This window comes from Danio rerio, chromosome 4, assembly GCF_052040795.2.
Source record: "Danio rerio strain M-AB ecotype USA chromosome 4, GRCz13ab, whole genome shotgun sequence".
NCBI classification, from domain to species: Eukaryota; Metazoa; Chordata; class Actinopteri; order Cypriniformes; family Danionidae; genus Danio; species Danio rerio.
In genome coordinates this window covers 20,606,710-20,621,809 of record NC_141024.2, presented here as the reverse complement: position 1 = coordinate 20,621,809, position 15,100 = coordinate 20,606,710, and the positions used below count along the sequence as shown (strand labels likewise).

Here is a 15,100-nt window from a genome sequence, read left to right as displayed (position 1 = left end):
TTGTGGTATAATCCCTGATGTTATGTTGAAATATGAAAATGTTATTGTAGGATATAAGCATCAGAATGAACATCGAGATGTTTATTTTTTATTTAATCTTGTTATATTTTTGGCTAAATATGTTATACACAAATGTACATTTTGTAAGCGTAAACCTTTCAGATTTTTCTTGAAGATCTACATCTGTATGTCTTTGATTTCTAAATCTACTAATAAGAAAGCTGCAATAACTGTGAATCTGTTTAAAAGACACATTTATGTCTCGCTCCTTGGCATGTAATGTGATATAATGTAAATGTTGTTATGATAATAATAATAATAATAATAGTAATAAAAAAAATTCTCATAATTAGACACAGAGAGTGGCAAAAAGTGCAATAATTTATTGAAGGTTCCTCTTTTTCTTCTTTTCAAAATAACTGTCATCAGCACAAAACACCAATACTATTTCAAGCATTGTAAATAAGAAAAGTTGGCTTTTTTAACATTTACACAAAAGCAAGATTTAATCAGAGGTTACACGTATTAAACAAAGGCCCAAAATGGTGGTAAAGCATTTGTAGGATTTGTTAATAATATGCACAAAGAGTAATATGAAAATCTGACATCATGTGATATGAATCACATATACATACATAAAGTGCTGACACATATCGATTGTCATGCATTAATCTATCTCCCAAATAAATCCTCTTATTAAGAAGAGATTCAAATTCTTTGTTAATGGATGAAACATGTAAACCTGGTTGCATCGAAACAGGCATTCATTAAAAAAATAATCATTACATATTATAGCATTATATACACTATCTGTTAAAAGTTTGGGGTCCGTTTTTTCCTTTCTTTTTCATTAATCTGTTCATCAAGACAGCATTTATTAAATGTAAAAAAGTTAAATTGCTAAACATTTATTAAAATTTTAAATAACTGCTTTTATTACTGTATGTAGTTTCAAATTAAATTATTACTCCAGTCATTATTGCTTTTATCACAATCACCATTAATAATAATAATTAATATTAGAGTGATTTCTGAAGGATCATGTGACTCTGAAGACTGGAGTTATGAAGCTGAAAAATCATCTTTAAAATCACTGGAATAAATTAATTAATTACATGATAAACTACTTTTGAACAGTTATTTTATAGTGCAATAACATTTCACAATTCTACAATTTTTACTGTATTTACAAATAAAATAAATGCAGCCTTCGTCAGGAGAATAAGCTGATTTTAAAACATTTAAAAGTCCTACTGACCCCAAACGTTTGACCAGTAGTGTGTGTATATGTGTGCAATACACAGCAAAAAAAATGTTCATCACAGCCTGGAAGTGCAATTCTAAACACTTTATATTTGCTTAAAACAATGTATGCACCATGAATCAGAGAACTTAAGGCATGCAGTAATTGTGTACAACAGGATTTTCAGTAAAGTTTTGAACATGTTGTTCATTTAGAGGCTCTAATATGTTTCAATAAACCATTTGTGAAAAGCACACTTTTTACTTTTTAAATTTTTCCATTTATAAAAATAGTTCCAAGTCCCCTGATTGTATTGAGCAACTAGTCCTTTTTAAAATAAATAACTGCTGAAATTTTATTTCAGGTTCATCACATATATATAATTGTACAATTGAAGTCAAAATTTTTATCTCCTGTGAAACTTAAATTTTTTTTATATTTCCCAAGTGGTGACACAGTGGCTCAGTGGTTAGCACTGTCGCCTCACAGCAAGAAGTTACCGTCTAAGTTAGTTTGCATTTTTGTGTGGAGTTTGCATGTCCTCCCCGTGTTTGCGTGGGTTTCCTCCTGGTGCTACGGTTTCCCCCACAATCCAAAGACATGCGCTATAGATTAAATGAATAAGCTAAATTGGCCATAGTGTATGAGTGTGAATGACAGTATATGGATGTTTCCCAGTACTGGGTCACAGCTAAAAGGGCATGCGCTGTGTAAAACATATGCTGGATAGGTTGGCGACCCCTGATGAATAAAGGGATTAAGCCGAAGGAAAATGAATGAATCAATGTCCAAAGTGATATTTATTACTTATTATGAAATATTAGGGGAAAAAATGCAAAGATTTAAAAAAAGTGCTAATAATTTTGCCTTCAATTGATTAAAAAGTAAAATGTTTTGACCCTAAATATTCTCATTTATTGATTTATTGTACTGTAACCAATGTAATGCACTTCTTCATCACAGAGCAGTGCTTCTTCATGTGAGTCTGCTGACCACCAGACTGGCTGAAGCTCTTTCCACATAAAGTGCAGTGATATGGTCGTTCTCCAGTGTGGACTCTTTCATGTGTAGCCAGTGATGCTCGGTGAGTGAAGCACTTTCCACATTGTGTACACTTGTACGGTTTTTCTCCAGTATGGATCCTTTGGTGCTGTTGCAGATAGTACACTTTAGTAAAGCAGCTGCCGCACACCGAGCAAACATGCTCCTTCACACCATTATGTAACTTCTGGTGCTCTTTCAAACAATCCATCCGAGTAAAACTCTTTCCGCATGAGGAACACGAGAAGGGCTTTTCCGTCAAGTGAACCGCCTGATGTCTTCTTAGTTGGAAAGCTGAAACAAATGTTTTTTCGCACTGGTCGCAGCCGAATGGCCTCACTCCCGTGTGTAGGAGATTATGCTTTTTCAAACTCTTTTCATTACTGATTTTCTTCCCACACTGAGGACATGAGATCGCCTTTCCGTGAATTAGCATGTGATCTTTCAGGTACTCTTTTTGTTTGAAGCTCTTCCCACAGAACGAGCAGGTGAATGGTCTTTCTCCAGTGTGGACACGAACATGAGCATTTAGGTGTCCTCTATGTGCGAAGCTCTTTCCACATTGGGGGCAGATTACAGGTTTCTTGGCTTGTGTTTTTATAAGTGATAAACTGTTTTCAATTTTAGGCCAGCTTAAAAGTTCTTGATAAGGAGGTTTCTCATTCACATGTAGTTCTTCGGTTTCTTCTTTGACTTCCGTCATGCCTGAAATGAACATATAAAATAGTTAAAGCTCAATGAAGAAACAGCTGAAGATAAAAGCAGGCACATTCGGGTACAATTTCATGAGTATTATTACTTTAAGCTATTATTGTGAATCAGCTTATACCCATAAAACCCATTAGAGGAGTAAAATGTGATTGGATATTGCTAAAAAGCTACATAAAAACGAAAACAAAGAGGAAGTTTATGTGGTCAATGACCAAGGGCGTAGATTTGCTCTTGACATTGATGGGGACATATATCCCTAGAGCGCATGCACTGAACAGCACAAATTATGTTTCACGCATTTAAAAACGTGAATAAAGTACATAATAACATAAAATAAACAGTTAATAATAATACAAATGACAATCCCATCCCATACTGTAAAAGTCAATTTACATAATTTTACTGCAGTCGGGCTTTGAGGAGGTATAAATGTAGAGAAATTTAGAGAGGTTTGTGATGCAATTTGAGCTGTTTTATTAGCGAAATTGAAACGGAATTTCGATTCACTGATATTTATCTAATTAATTGCACTGCCTTGGTTAATAGTATTACAGTGAACTCGTAGCAAACTTGATTTTGTACACGCATAGGTTGACAGAGCATTATTTTATTTTAAAGTATATTAAATTATTGGTAGGGACATTTCAGTAATTGGTATCCCCTCCATCCATGCCAATTCTACGTCCTTGTCAATGACGAGTTTTAACCCTTTAACTGCCCCACCAAGAAAAATCAATTTGACTGCATTTCTTAACTCCTAATGTGGCTAGTTAACACACTCATTTTTTTTTCAACACATCCCATAATTTTTAAATATCAACCTCTACCAAATAGTTGACATGTCGGTTTATTGTAAAAGAAGTACCGTAATTAATACATATACTATAAAAATTTGAAAATATGAAGTGTAATACTAATTCATTTAAAAACATAATCCAGATGAAACATTGTTGAATGCTAAATCATCTGTATTTTTTGAAGTATTTATAAAATAGTTTAGATTCTCATTTAACATGTTTTCTTGTTTTTGTTTTTTTAAAACAAAACCAAAATCTAGTGTAAAAGTGCAACTGAAGGTATGTAAAAAAAGTAAATAAATTGTAACACTGCTGTGTGTGTAAACCATTATTTAAAACAATCAAAATATAGTCAACCATTTGGTAGAGCAGGCAGTTAAAGCACAAAGGCAAATAATAGTTTCTGTGTAATTTTTGTTTTTAAATGTTTCTGCAGATTTTCTGAAGGTAAATGTAAAACTTTAAAATCAGGTAAAGAAAACTGGATGCTCAAAAAAATTATATTCTACATTACAAGTACACTATAAAATGGGGGATTTTGTCTTTCCAGAGCAAAATGTCTAAGAATGATCTGGGAATCAATTGAGGAATTAAGTCTTGTTTACTGTAAAACAATATAAAAATGAACTGAAAAAATCTACTTCAAATGGTCTCATATTTTCCGTTGGCATATAAACGTACTTAAATTCGTTGTTTTTCAGGAAACATCAGAAGACTTTATATGAAGAGTTTAGATACAAAAACTACTTAGCACCGTCTGAAATTTACACATAAAATTTGCATTTTTTCTCAGTCTGTAGTGTGTAGTTTCAGTAATTTTACTCTTAGTGCAAATAATAAGTTATTTTCATTGTCTTTAAAGGAAAATAAAAGAACATAAACATAGGACGCTAAAAAAGCACATTTTAGAGGAAAATGTCAGACTCACTTACAGGTTTTTGAATCTGAACACTTCATATGTTCATCTTTGGTAAATGTGTAGTAACCATGGTTTTATTAACTTAACATACTTTGTTAATTTAACACACCATACTATACCATGTGCTTTCTGATTTTTCTTTTTAATAAATAGTAAAGCCATGGTTAATTTTCATGAGGTAAATGTATCTATACATGTAAGGATTATTTGATATTTGTATAGAAAAACAAAAACTTAGTATTTTATAATTTATTTGATTCTTATTTATTGCGAAGCCTACAATCTTCCACTCTATGAATTCAGTAACTTCTGCTCTGATGTACGAAAAAATTAAAATAAACTATTCACTTTTTATCTTCAAGTGATTCCAAACCTTTATGCGTTTCTTTTTTTAGAAAACATCAACATACATTTTGTATCAACAGAAGAAAGAAACTCCAACAAGTTTGTGACAGAACTGTGCCTTTAAACTGTGGAGGGCATAATTAGGAGAGTTTTTAGTACCCACAGAAACCCTGAATTAGGTTGCCTGATACTGACTTTTCTCATCTGCACTCAGTTCTTCACTTTCCTCTTTCACTTCCATCCGGCCTAAAATGATATGAAACTCAAGTGCAACTCTAAAAAAACACAGAACAAGCTAAATACAAAACAGAAACTCTTGTAACTCGACATGACAGCAACAACAGATAAGCAATAAGTTAAGGTAGAAAGTGTATTGCACAGTATTAAACATTCAAGTGTTTATAAAAAAGCATAAACAGTTAAATAAAAAGTCAGTGAGCATTAATAATATTTACCATAAGGTATCTGCTTTTCTCCAATGAATTTACCTTTCCAAACGACAAGATCCCAATAAGGCTTTAAAAAAAATAAAAAAGCTATTTTAATAATGTCAAATAAGGAGGCTTCACTACATCAAATAAACAGATTTAATTTAGAAACGGTTTATTATTTAAGGCATCGACAGCCTAATAGCCAATCTTCAGCATGTTTACTATTAAGCATTCGCTTCGGAGAAATCTACTTTTATGGTTATTGTTATTTTATATGAGAAGTGACAAGCGGATCTGCAACAGACCATTCCAATCTGACCTTCTTTGTTGTTGTTTTTACACAGCGATTTCCAAAATTGAGAGCGCACAACCGCCACCTATTGTTGCTGTACCATGCAGCATGTTTATTAGTCATTATAATAAACTTTATAGCAAAAAAAATCATTGGATTAAATCGATATGGATTCATATCATTCATATCAATTTCATTCGAGTTTAATTTTTAAAGCCTTGCAAAGTTGTAGAATCCATGCACAGATTTAATAAATTATCATCAAATTACTCTTTATCATACCAAACATGAACATTTCATGTTTTACCTTATTTTACATTTACCTTATCTTATATTTCATATGCCCATAACTGATACATAGTGAAGCTACCAAAAGGAGTAATATCTATAAATCATTTTAGCAGCCTTCTTAATTAAGGAATTATTTTACACAGGCCCGGATTGGCTAATCGGGAGGACCGGGAGAATTCCCGGTGGGCCGGTCTGTTTTTTGGCCGCGAGATCCGGTTTCCCTAGCTCCAGAATCTGATGCTCTCAGCAGTCACATTTTTAAAATTTATTTATTTATTTACTTGACCGCAGCCTTTTTATTCATTATTTTACCGCAGCTCTGCTTTTTTATCTATTTTCTCGCAGCTTCGTGAGCAAGATGCAGCCTGCAGGTTAATGAGTCAGATGAGTCACTACTGTATGTGTAGGTTGTGGTCCAGTGGGTCGCACATTAGGTTACGATGTCGCTGACCCGGGTTTGATCCTCGACTAAGGAAAGTTTTTTTTTCATATTTATTGTTAAGACATATAATACTGTTAGGGTTGTTGAACATTTGAAGTTGTAAAGCAGCTGTTTTTTAAAAAAAAAGACATGATAGTGTCATTAGAAACTGATTTGGAAATGACCTTATTTTAATATAGTCAGTCATGAACTGAGGTGGGCCGGTCTGAGGCTTGAAACTCCAGGGCTGAAAAGGAGTCCCACTCCGGCCCTGATTTTACTTCCATATTTAATCACGTTAACCACAGGTAAAACCAAACACAACCCCACTTCAGTGCTAAAAAGTTCTTATATTTGGATAAATTAAGAAATTATAAATGGTTTCTATGCAGTCTTTTGAAAAAATGCACAAAGCAAAGGTCTTTCAACTTTGTCAAAGCATTAATAGTGAAGAATTACTAAAATAATGGACCGGTTTGTAAATGTAGTGCAGTAGAGGAAATATTGAAACAGACTTTGCTTCTTTAAACTTTTGCAATAAGTTCCTGTTTTAACGTCTTTTCTGCATGTTGCTTCCTCATTTTTCTTTCCTGTGTCACCCTTTCCAGTTTTGCTATACATTTAAAAATCTCATCACAATATTAGTCAATTGGATTTGCACACATTAAAAGCAATAACAATAGAGAGAAACATATATGGAAACCTTTTTTCTTTTTTTCTTTTTTTTTGCCAGCTGATAAATAAAATAACTATTGACATCAATGATCTGCCAAAAACTGGAGCATTTAAAGCATCGGAGAATAAATAACTCTGTAGCTTATAATAAGCATTATACAATACATAAGTAGATAGCAGTTATCTTGATAGTTATAATTCTCTGACTCTCCAGACTTTCTCTCATAAAGCACACAACATTAAACAATAATAATAATGAAAAAAATGTATTCATTTAAATATATTGTTATATTTAATGAGTTATCTCCTAACTGAGTATAAAACATATGTTGTTTTGGGATTAATTAATTAAACAAGATAAACATACATACTGTACAATAGTATAAAAGAGGGAAATAGATTAAAATGTAACCAATCTATAAAATAACCAACAGAGACCTTAATTGTGCCCAATGTCATGTTGAGCCAGCATATGTTCTCATATGTTTTGGTTAAAATTAAAAACTTTCTAGAAGCTAGAAGGTTAATATTGCTCAAATGGAAGGATAAATCCTTTCCAACCTTTAAGCAATGGCTTACAGACCTTTTAACCTCGGAAAAATATGATGCGTTATAAAAGGGGTGTACTAAGATGTCTTATCTTACTTGGCAACCTGTTTTAGATCACATTAAGAAGATGAACCCTTAAGTTATTTTAGAAGAAACTAATAATATCATTATTTATTTGTATTTTATTTTAATATTCATTCATTTTCTTTTCGGCTTAGTCCCTTCATTAATCAGGAGTCGCCACAGCGGAATTAACCGCCAATATGTCCAACATATGTTTTACGCAGCGAATGCCCTTCCAGCTGTAACCAAACAGTGAGAAACACCCAAAACAGATTGCAATACAGAATAATGCAATACAGATTGCAGATTTAACAATCTAACTCTAAATGTTTCAGATTTATTGAATCTAACTGTTCAATAAAAACACTTTTGAGAAAAAGAAATACAAAAATAACAAAAAGATTAGATTAAATAATTTATACAAAAAATCTTCCAAATATAATTCAAATTAAATATATATTTTATATGAATAATGCAAATAAAATAAGTATTATAATGCAAAAAGTACTAAAAATACACTTAGATTTTCCACAAAAAATTTTAAACCCATTCAATAATCAAATGTGCATAGTATTTTATTTAATACATTACTGTTAATGCAATTATTCAAAGACGTGCACCTGCAAAAAGCATTCAGTGCACTCTCTTTCACTACAAGCTCTCACACTTTACATTAAAAATGAAACATGAAATCCATAATGAAAGTTGCAATTATAACACCATAATTATATATTGATGGAAAGAAACTGCTTCCTTGGCTAATACATCATTTCTGCATAAAATATGATGCAATGAATCCTTTAATCTATAGCTTAATGGATTATTGGAGTTAAATGTTAATGCAAATCTATAATGATGTCCAGCAATACTATAATTGTGACCACTCAAGTATGAAAGGGACTAAAATATAAAAACAATTTAATCCTGTATCCAAAAAAAAGAAATCAGATGAACCATGTAACATCATAATCTAATAAGAGAAACACATGAACTTACTTTGGCTCAGGTCAAATACACCTGACATCACCAAAAGGCCCCCAAAACATTGCAAAATTTCACCTTAAGAAAGAAAGAGAGTGTGATTGTGCTAAACATCGGGTGGTTGTAAAGACGGGGTCATTTTTATGTGAGGGCACCATTTTGAGCTTGTAATAGTGGGAAAGATCAGTCCATATTATCCTCTTTACTACACGATAACAGGCTCCCGCTGGTTGTTCTGCCTTTTCACTACGAAAACCTTCTGTCCGGAGATGGTCACAGCATAGACGTAGTCTTCAAACATCACTGACATCAGACAAAAAAGGAAAGAAAAAAATATACATTAATATCAGTATTTGTTTGGAAGTTATGGATTTTCACAGCAAGTAAAAATGATTTACTGTAAAATAGTAAATGATCATATATCAATTATTTCTTATTGAATAAATTTAATTAAAACAACAAATTAAAGAGGGTTATTTTATTTTATTAGGGCTATTTTGTTCCTAAACAAAATCAAGAGGATAAAAAAAGACTTAAAATGGTTACACATGAAACCATAAAAACTAATAAAACCTTTTTTTTTTTAAACAGACCTATTTAAAAACACAACTGATAGAAATACATAACAAAATTGCTTAAACTTTAAATAGAAAAAACACAAAATGTAAAGATAAAAACTATTTCAAACTGTAAAAATATCTGGATAATACTTAAACCTAATGTTACAAATAAACACTAATACTACAGTGATATCTGAATATTACATAAACCTGATGTTACACAAGCATGTTTACTTTAATAATTCACATCACATTTTTTGAAAATTAAATGACAAAATATGAGTGAAATATTGTTCTATCATCATTCAGCATTTATCTAAAAATGAAGTGCGTTTCTTACCAGACATGCGCTTGAATGGGGGCTCTGCAGTCCCATGTAATCTGAAGCGACAAGCTGTTCGGACCATCTGCATGATCACTCCTGCTGTGTGCTCGTCATTCTCCAGCTCTCCTGCCGACTGTAGATTACAAAAAACATTCACTTACTGCTTAACTGAGACAAGTGGAGTCATTATTAATCCCCCTATGATATTTTCTTTTTTAAATATTTCCCAAATTATGTTTAATAGAGCAAGGACATTTTCACATTATTTCATATAATATTGTTTCCTCTGGAGAAAGTCTTATTTGTTTTATTTTGGCCAGAATAAAAGCAGCTTTTCATACCATTTTAACTCAATTATTATTACCCCCCCCCCCCCAAGCAATATATTTTTTTAACTTGTCTACAGAACAAATTATTGTTAATTAAATTACTAATTAAACTAAGTATCTTCCTTAACCTAATTAACCCAATTAAGCCTTTAAATTGAACTTGAAGCTGAATACTATTATCCTGAAAAATATGTAGTAAAATAGTATGTACTGTCATCATGGCGAAGATAAAAGAAATTCATTAGTTATTCAATCTATTATGTTTAGAAAAGTGTTGAAAAAAAATCTCTCTGTAAAACAGAAATTGGGGAAAAATATAAAAGATTTAAAATTAAACAGCAAGGCTAATAATTCTGACTCAACTGTAAATGATAAATTGATTATATGATTAAAACATAGAACCTATCGAATATATAGAAAGAGACAGAGAGAGAGATAACCCCTTGAGCCAGGTGTGTCCAACAGACAGACAGACAGACAGACAGACAGATAGATAGATACAGTTAAAGGCACAATTATTGGCAATAAATAAATATTTTCCTTTTTTAATTTATTTTCATGAAGGCTGTTCAAAAGGAAGAAGATTTCTCAACACATTTTTAAAAATAATAGTTGTAATATATATATTTTTTAACAGAATCTGTCTTTGCCATGATAACACTGCATAATATTTTGCTAGTTATTTTACAAGATATTAGAATTCATCTTAATGAGTAACTTAAAGGCTTAACTTGGTTAATAAGTTTAACTAGGCAAGTCATTGAATACCATTATTTTGTTCTAAGGGCCTATTAACCTATTAAAATTGTTATTTTTTTATTTAAAAACTGCTTTTATTCCAGACAAAATAAAAGAAATAAAAAATTTTCTCAAGAATAAAAATATTATAGAAAATACTGTGAAAATGTCATTGCTCAGTTCATCATAACTTGGGAATTTTTTTTTAAATAATATGTATCAGTAGAGGCGTAATAATTTTGCCTCAAAGTGTAGACAGGCAAACAGAGACAGACAGAACAATAAGACTGACAGACATTGAATTCTAATTAATTATTTCTCATTTGCCCAAATCAGGATTCTCTTTTCAACGCATTTCACCCTCATGTCAAGTTCTCCGAAAATGTAAGTTATGAATTTTAACAGCTTACCGCGAGTACTCCGTCTTCACTAATAACCAAGTACCCAAGTTGATCGGGTATTCTCTCCAAGCCTTGAGTCAAAGCAGTAGTCTGACATTCAACACACGATAATACTGTAATTAAACACTAACAGAGCTCATATGATATTAGACTGCATCATCAATCACATTATTTACAAAATCTTTGTTTTATAAGTTCTAAATGCACTAAAACAAAACATTTAATAAAAAAAACATTTAATTAAACAAATATTTTAAAGGTAAGAATTATATTTACCATTTTAGACAGTGCAGATAAATGTACACTGCTGTTTTCCTTCACACCCCGCCTCACGTGACTGACATCAAGCGTCGCGTGTTTATAACGTCATTCCAGGAGATGTTTTGCTTATTCGACATTATTTTTGTTTATATGCATTGGAAACGTACAAAATGTGATAAAAAATCTTAGTATGACTAAAACGTGGCGGATTTTTATTTAATTTGCTAGGATTTATGCGCTGTTCTCGCATTTAACAAAAAATAATCTGTATCAGGATCAGATTCGCTGTCATAATCACCGCACACAGGTCGGTCGTTAACGCGAGCAGCACAGATCTCAGATCAGCTAAATAAGGCGCTTACGCGACTACGCAAAGCGGAAGTGAAGTGGTCAGCTGATTAAAGCATATGATCCTGCTGAACGGAAAACATTTCGTCCATTCTGCGTCTTTTATTTGAGCAAAATATAAGACAAAGTCACGATGCCCGGACGAGGAAAATTAATCGCAGTTATCGGTGATGAAGACACGTGCACCGGATTTCTCCTCGGAGGGATCGGAGAGCTCAATAAAAACCGTAAACCCAATTTCTTGGTGGTGGAGAAGGAAACCAGCGTTACAGAGATAGAGGAGACCTTCAAGTAAGTGACACGATCCTAAATGTCTGAATGACTCAACATCATATATTACAATCTAATTATCAAATATGTGTCATTACAAATATATGGATGAAGACTTGCTTTTTAAAAAAATATTTATGTTTATCTATCTATCTATCTATCTATCTATCTATCTATCTATCTATCTATCTATCTATCTATCTATCTATCTATCATATCAGCCAAATATTTTAGAAAAAACATTTATATATAAATTATTTTTATGTAGTAATAATTACCTAAATTTGTCAAGAAACCCACTTAAATGTCTTTTAGTTTAACAATATTTTATATACACCAGTAAACTGTCAATCATATTTGCAAGAAACTATTAAAGACATATCAAACTATTAATATTATGAATTACAGTGCAGCCCCTATTGACAATTGTCATTTAAATATCCTTTGTCACTATTCTTCAAACTACTGATCAATTTTGAATAATTTAAATATAAGAACATGTTTGTCTGATCTCTTCTTATTCTGACGATAGATCATTTTGAGGAATGTAAACAAAAACAAATGTTCCAACGTATTTTCTGTTTTACATTTTTAATTTTTATAGCTTACGAGAATCTAAAAAGAGCCTGCTTATTGATAAATAATGTTATGATAGCTTTTTTAGAATTAAGTTATTATTCAATTGTTTCTTTGATATCAAGCATAGGCCAATGTCATCACCACAATGAAATGGTCTATATGAATAAGTACAAGTCCAAGTCAATATGTAGTTTGGTATTTACATAAATATGCAATAATGTCTGATTTTGATTATAATTTCACCCATGCTTGCATTTAATTTTCAGAAGAGTTATTTGAAACATCAAAGTATGCGCTGTATATGCATTTAATACAATAATAAAATTATATTATGTATAACACCTTAGTAGACATACAGAAAAAAATGTCTTACTAACACATATATTATGCATTAATATATACAGTAAACATTACTTTTCCCAATAACCTTTTGAATTGTAATTTTTGGATTAACAAATAGATGCAGAGAATAGTAGATTTTTGTAATTGTACAATTTTTTTTCTGTCAACATTAACTACAGCATGTCTGTCGTTTATGACTAACAGGAGTTTCCTTGCTCGCAATGACATTGGCATCATCCTTATCAACCAGTTCATCGCAGAGATGATTCGACATGCCATTGATGCCCACATGCAGTCCATCCCGGCTGTGCTAGAGATTCCCTCAAAAGAGCATCCATATGATGCCTCCAAAGACTCCATCCTGCGACGGGCCAAGGGTATGTTCTCTGCAGAGGACTTCCGATAACCTGTTACTACCCATGCAGGCTCACAGTCTGGCCTGAGCAGATGAAGGAGTTGGGTATTCTCATCCATCTCGCTGAAACTGAAAAGCATATTATGAGGAGTAAATAATGATGTGTGTTTAATCAATGTTCTGTGATGTATTTTTTGCCATTCCCAAGGAAATAGTTTTTGTCAGTGCTCCTACTAATAATTATTTTAAAATATATGTTTAATATAACAATCATATATATCATATATAAAAATTCAATATATTATGAATTTCCTTTTAAATGCTGTCACTTTAATATTTAAGTTCCTGAATGTCTTTCTCAAACTTGATAATATTAGACAGAAAACAAACTCTCTACATCTGTTACTGTAAATTGGTGTGCTATGCATATATTTTTTCCTCATTGTATTGGTCATTGTTTTGAAGCATTTCAAAGAAGCTTTCCTCAATGTGATGCAATTAAAATGTGTTCAAAGTATGTGATTTGCAGTTATTAAAGGTAATTGGAGTATTATGCTCTATTGATACTGTGGTGATGGAAAATAAATATTAAGGTAAAATATGCAAATACAAAAAAGACTAGAATAATGCAAATAGAAATGCAAATAATGCATATAAAAATATGATGATTTGGTCATGTTAAAATTCAATCAGCCAATCACATGTCAGCAATAAAATGTGTTTAGGAATCTATGTGGTCATGATGATTTAACGTGACTAGGGATTTTAGAGAACAGTCAGATAAATGTCCCGAGTGGATCTATGTGGGTAAAGAGAGTTTGTTTGTGACAGAAATCAGAATAGCATGGAATAACACTTTAGAATAATGCTACATCAGTTCATGCATCTACTAACATGAACTAAGTAGGGGTAATCTTGAAAATAATTTATTAACCATTAGTTCAACATTTACTAATGCATTAATAATAGCCGAAGTTGGTCTTGTTAACATTGGTTAATGCACTGAGTTAACATCAACTAACACTCTTTAATTAAATTAACTTTATTAACTTTAACAATGATGAATAAGTACTGAATGTATTACTAATTGTTTGTTCATGTTAGTAATACATTTATTATGGTATTTTAAAGTGTTGCCAATCTTGGACAGACACAAGCACTGATCAAAATTAAAGTCTAGAGAGTGAACACTGACACTGATCAAAACAGACTCTGAGACTGCACACACAACGCATAAAATATTGCAGGAGAAGAGATACCTGTGACACTCCAGTCATTTAAAAACAAAAAACTGAGTCTACAGTTTGCGCACTCTTTTACGCACTCTTTTACAATATTAGTACAATAGAAAACTGGAAAATGGTTGTCTAATATGATGAGTCTTCTGCTCTGACATTAAGATAGTTTTAGAATTGGTTTGGTTTAAACAACATGAATGCATGAATCAATCTTGACTTATTTGAATGGATCAGGATTCTGCTGGTGGTGTAATGGGGAAAAGGATATTCCTTATATCCTTGTCATTGAGTTATATATCAAGGCCCTTATTCACTAAGTATCTTAAGGATAAAAGTAGCTCCTAACTTGCTATATAAACATTTTAGAAATCCTTGATGGTAGTTAGCTTTTAACAGCGTATTCTCATATGGTCAGAAATGGTATGAAATATATTTTTGAATTTATAAAATACAAATTTAAAGATATATTTGCTTAAATATTTTCTAAGCAAATACATTAATTTGTACCATTAGAAGTAAATCTTTATTTAATGTCTAATACATTAAAAGCAAGAACATAAAACTTTGTCTAGCCACCTTTTTAAAACCTTTAATT

General features: G+C 31.6%; 4 protein-coding genes across 5 annotated transcripts in view; 2 read left to right on the top strand and 2 right to left on the bottom strand.

Annotated features, from left to right (window-relative positions):
* The window catches only part of drd4-rs (dopamine receptor D4 related sequence), a 116,577-nt gene that overhangs the window by 381 nt on the left and 101,096 nt on the right, over positions 1 to 15,100 (top strand). For both annotated transcript variants that reach the window (XM_087246652.1, XM_087246653.1), the window contains one exon: positions 2,207 to 2,327. The gene's annotated coding sequence lies outside the window, so the exon portion shown is untranslated. Of the gene's footprint in view, positions 1 to 2,206; positions 2,328 to 15,100 lie in introns of those variants that run through there.
* zmp:0000000938 lies at positions 364 to 5,833 on the bottom strand. Its single transcript, XM_087248220.2, has 4 exons — positions 5,793 to 5,833; positions 5,512 to 5,572; positions 5,252 to 5,302; positions 364 to 2,989 (listed from the first exon to the last, which is right to left on the bottom strand). Exons 1-4 carry the CDS (start codon positions 5,793 to 5,795, stop codon positions 2,166 to 2,168), a joined length of 939 nt encoding a protein of 312 aa, XP_087104346.1. The 5' UTR covers positions 5,796 to 5,833; the 3' UTR covers positions 364 to 2,165.
* On the bottom strand, positions 8,331 to 11,451 carry lamtor4 (late endosomal/lysosomal adaptor, MAPK and MTOR activator 4). Its single transcript, NM_001044950.1, has 4 exons — positions 11,389 to 11,451; positions 11,122 to 11,202; positions 9,660 to 9,777; positions 8,331 to 9,062 (listed from the first exon to the last, which is right to left on the bottom strand). The coding sequence occupies exons 1-4, from the start codon at positions 11,389 to 11,391 to the stop codon at positions 8,965 to 8,967; spliced, it is 300 nt and encodes a 99-aa protein (NP_001038415.1). The 5' UTR covers positions 11,392 to 11,451; the 3' UTR covers positions 8,331 to 8,964.
* Positions 11,751 to 13,849, top strand: atp6v1f (ATPase H+ transporting V1 subunit F). Its single transcript, NM_001002526.2, has 2 exons — positions 11,751 to 12,012; positions 13,117 to 13,849. Exons 1-2 carry the CDS (start codon positions 11,855 to 11,857, stop codon positions 13,316 to 13,318), a joined length of 360 nt encoding a protein of 119 aa, NP_001002526.1. The 5' UTR covers positions 11,751 to 11,854; the 3' UTR covers positions 13,319 to 13,849.

What these genes read in the sequence shown, in the direction of transcription:
- lamtor4 (NM_001044950.1), bottom strand. An exon ending in GTGAAGACGGAGTACTCGCG is followed by an intron (nt 9,778 to 11,121) that starts GTAAGCTGTTAA and finishes TGTAATCTACAG; the next exon opens with TCGGCAGGAGAGCTGGAGAA. An exon ending in CCCATTCAAGCGCATGTCTG is followed by an intron (nt 9,063 to 9,659) that starts GTAAGAAACGCA and finishes GTCTGATGTCAG; the next exon opens with TGATGTTTGAAGACTACGTC.
- zmp:0000000938 (XM_087248220.2), bottom strand. An exon ending in AGAAAAGCAGATACCTTATG is followed by an intron (nt 5,303 to 5,511) that starts GTAAATATTATT and finishes ATATCATTTTAG; the next exon opens with GCCGGATGGAAGTGAAAGAG. An exon ending in ACTGAGTGCAGATGAGAAAA is followed by an intron (nt 2,990 to 5,251) that starts GTCAGTATCAGG and finishes TGTTCATTTCAG; the next exon opens with GCATGACGGAAGTCAAAGAA.
- atp6v1f (NM_001002526.2), top strand. Translation starts at nt 11,855, where the DNA reads ATGCCCGGACGAGGAAAATTAATCGCAGTTATCGGTGATGAAGACACG. An exon ending in GAGATAGAGGAGACCTTCAA is followed by an intron (nt 12,013 to 13,116) that starts GTAAGTGACACG and finishes TATGACTAACAG; the next exon opens with GAGTTTCCTTGCTCGCAATG.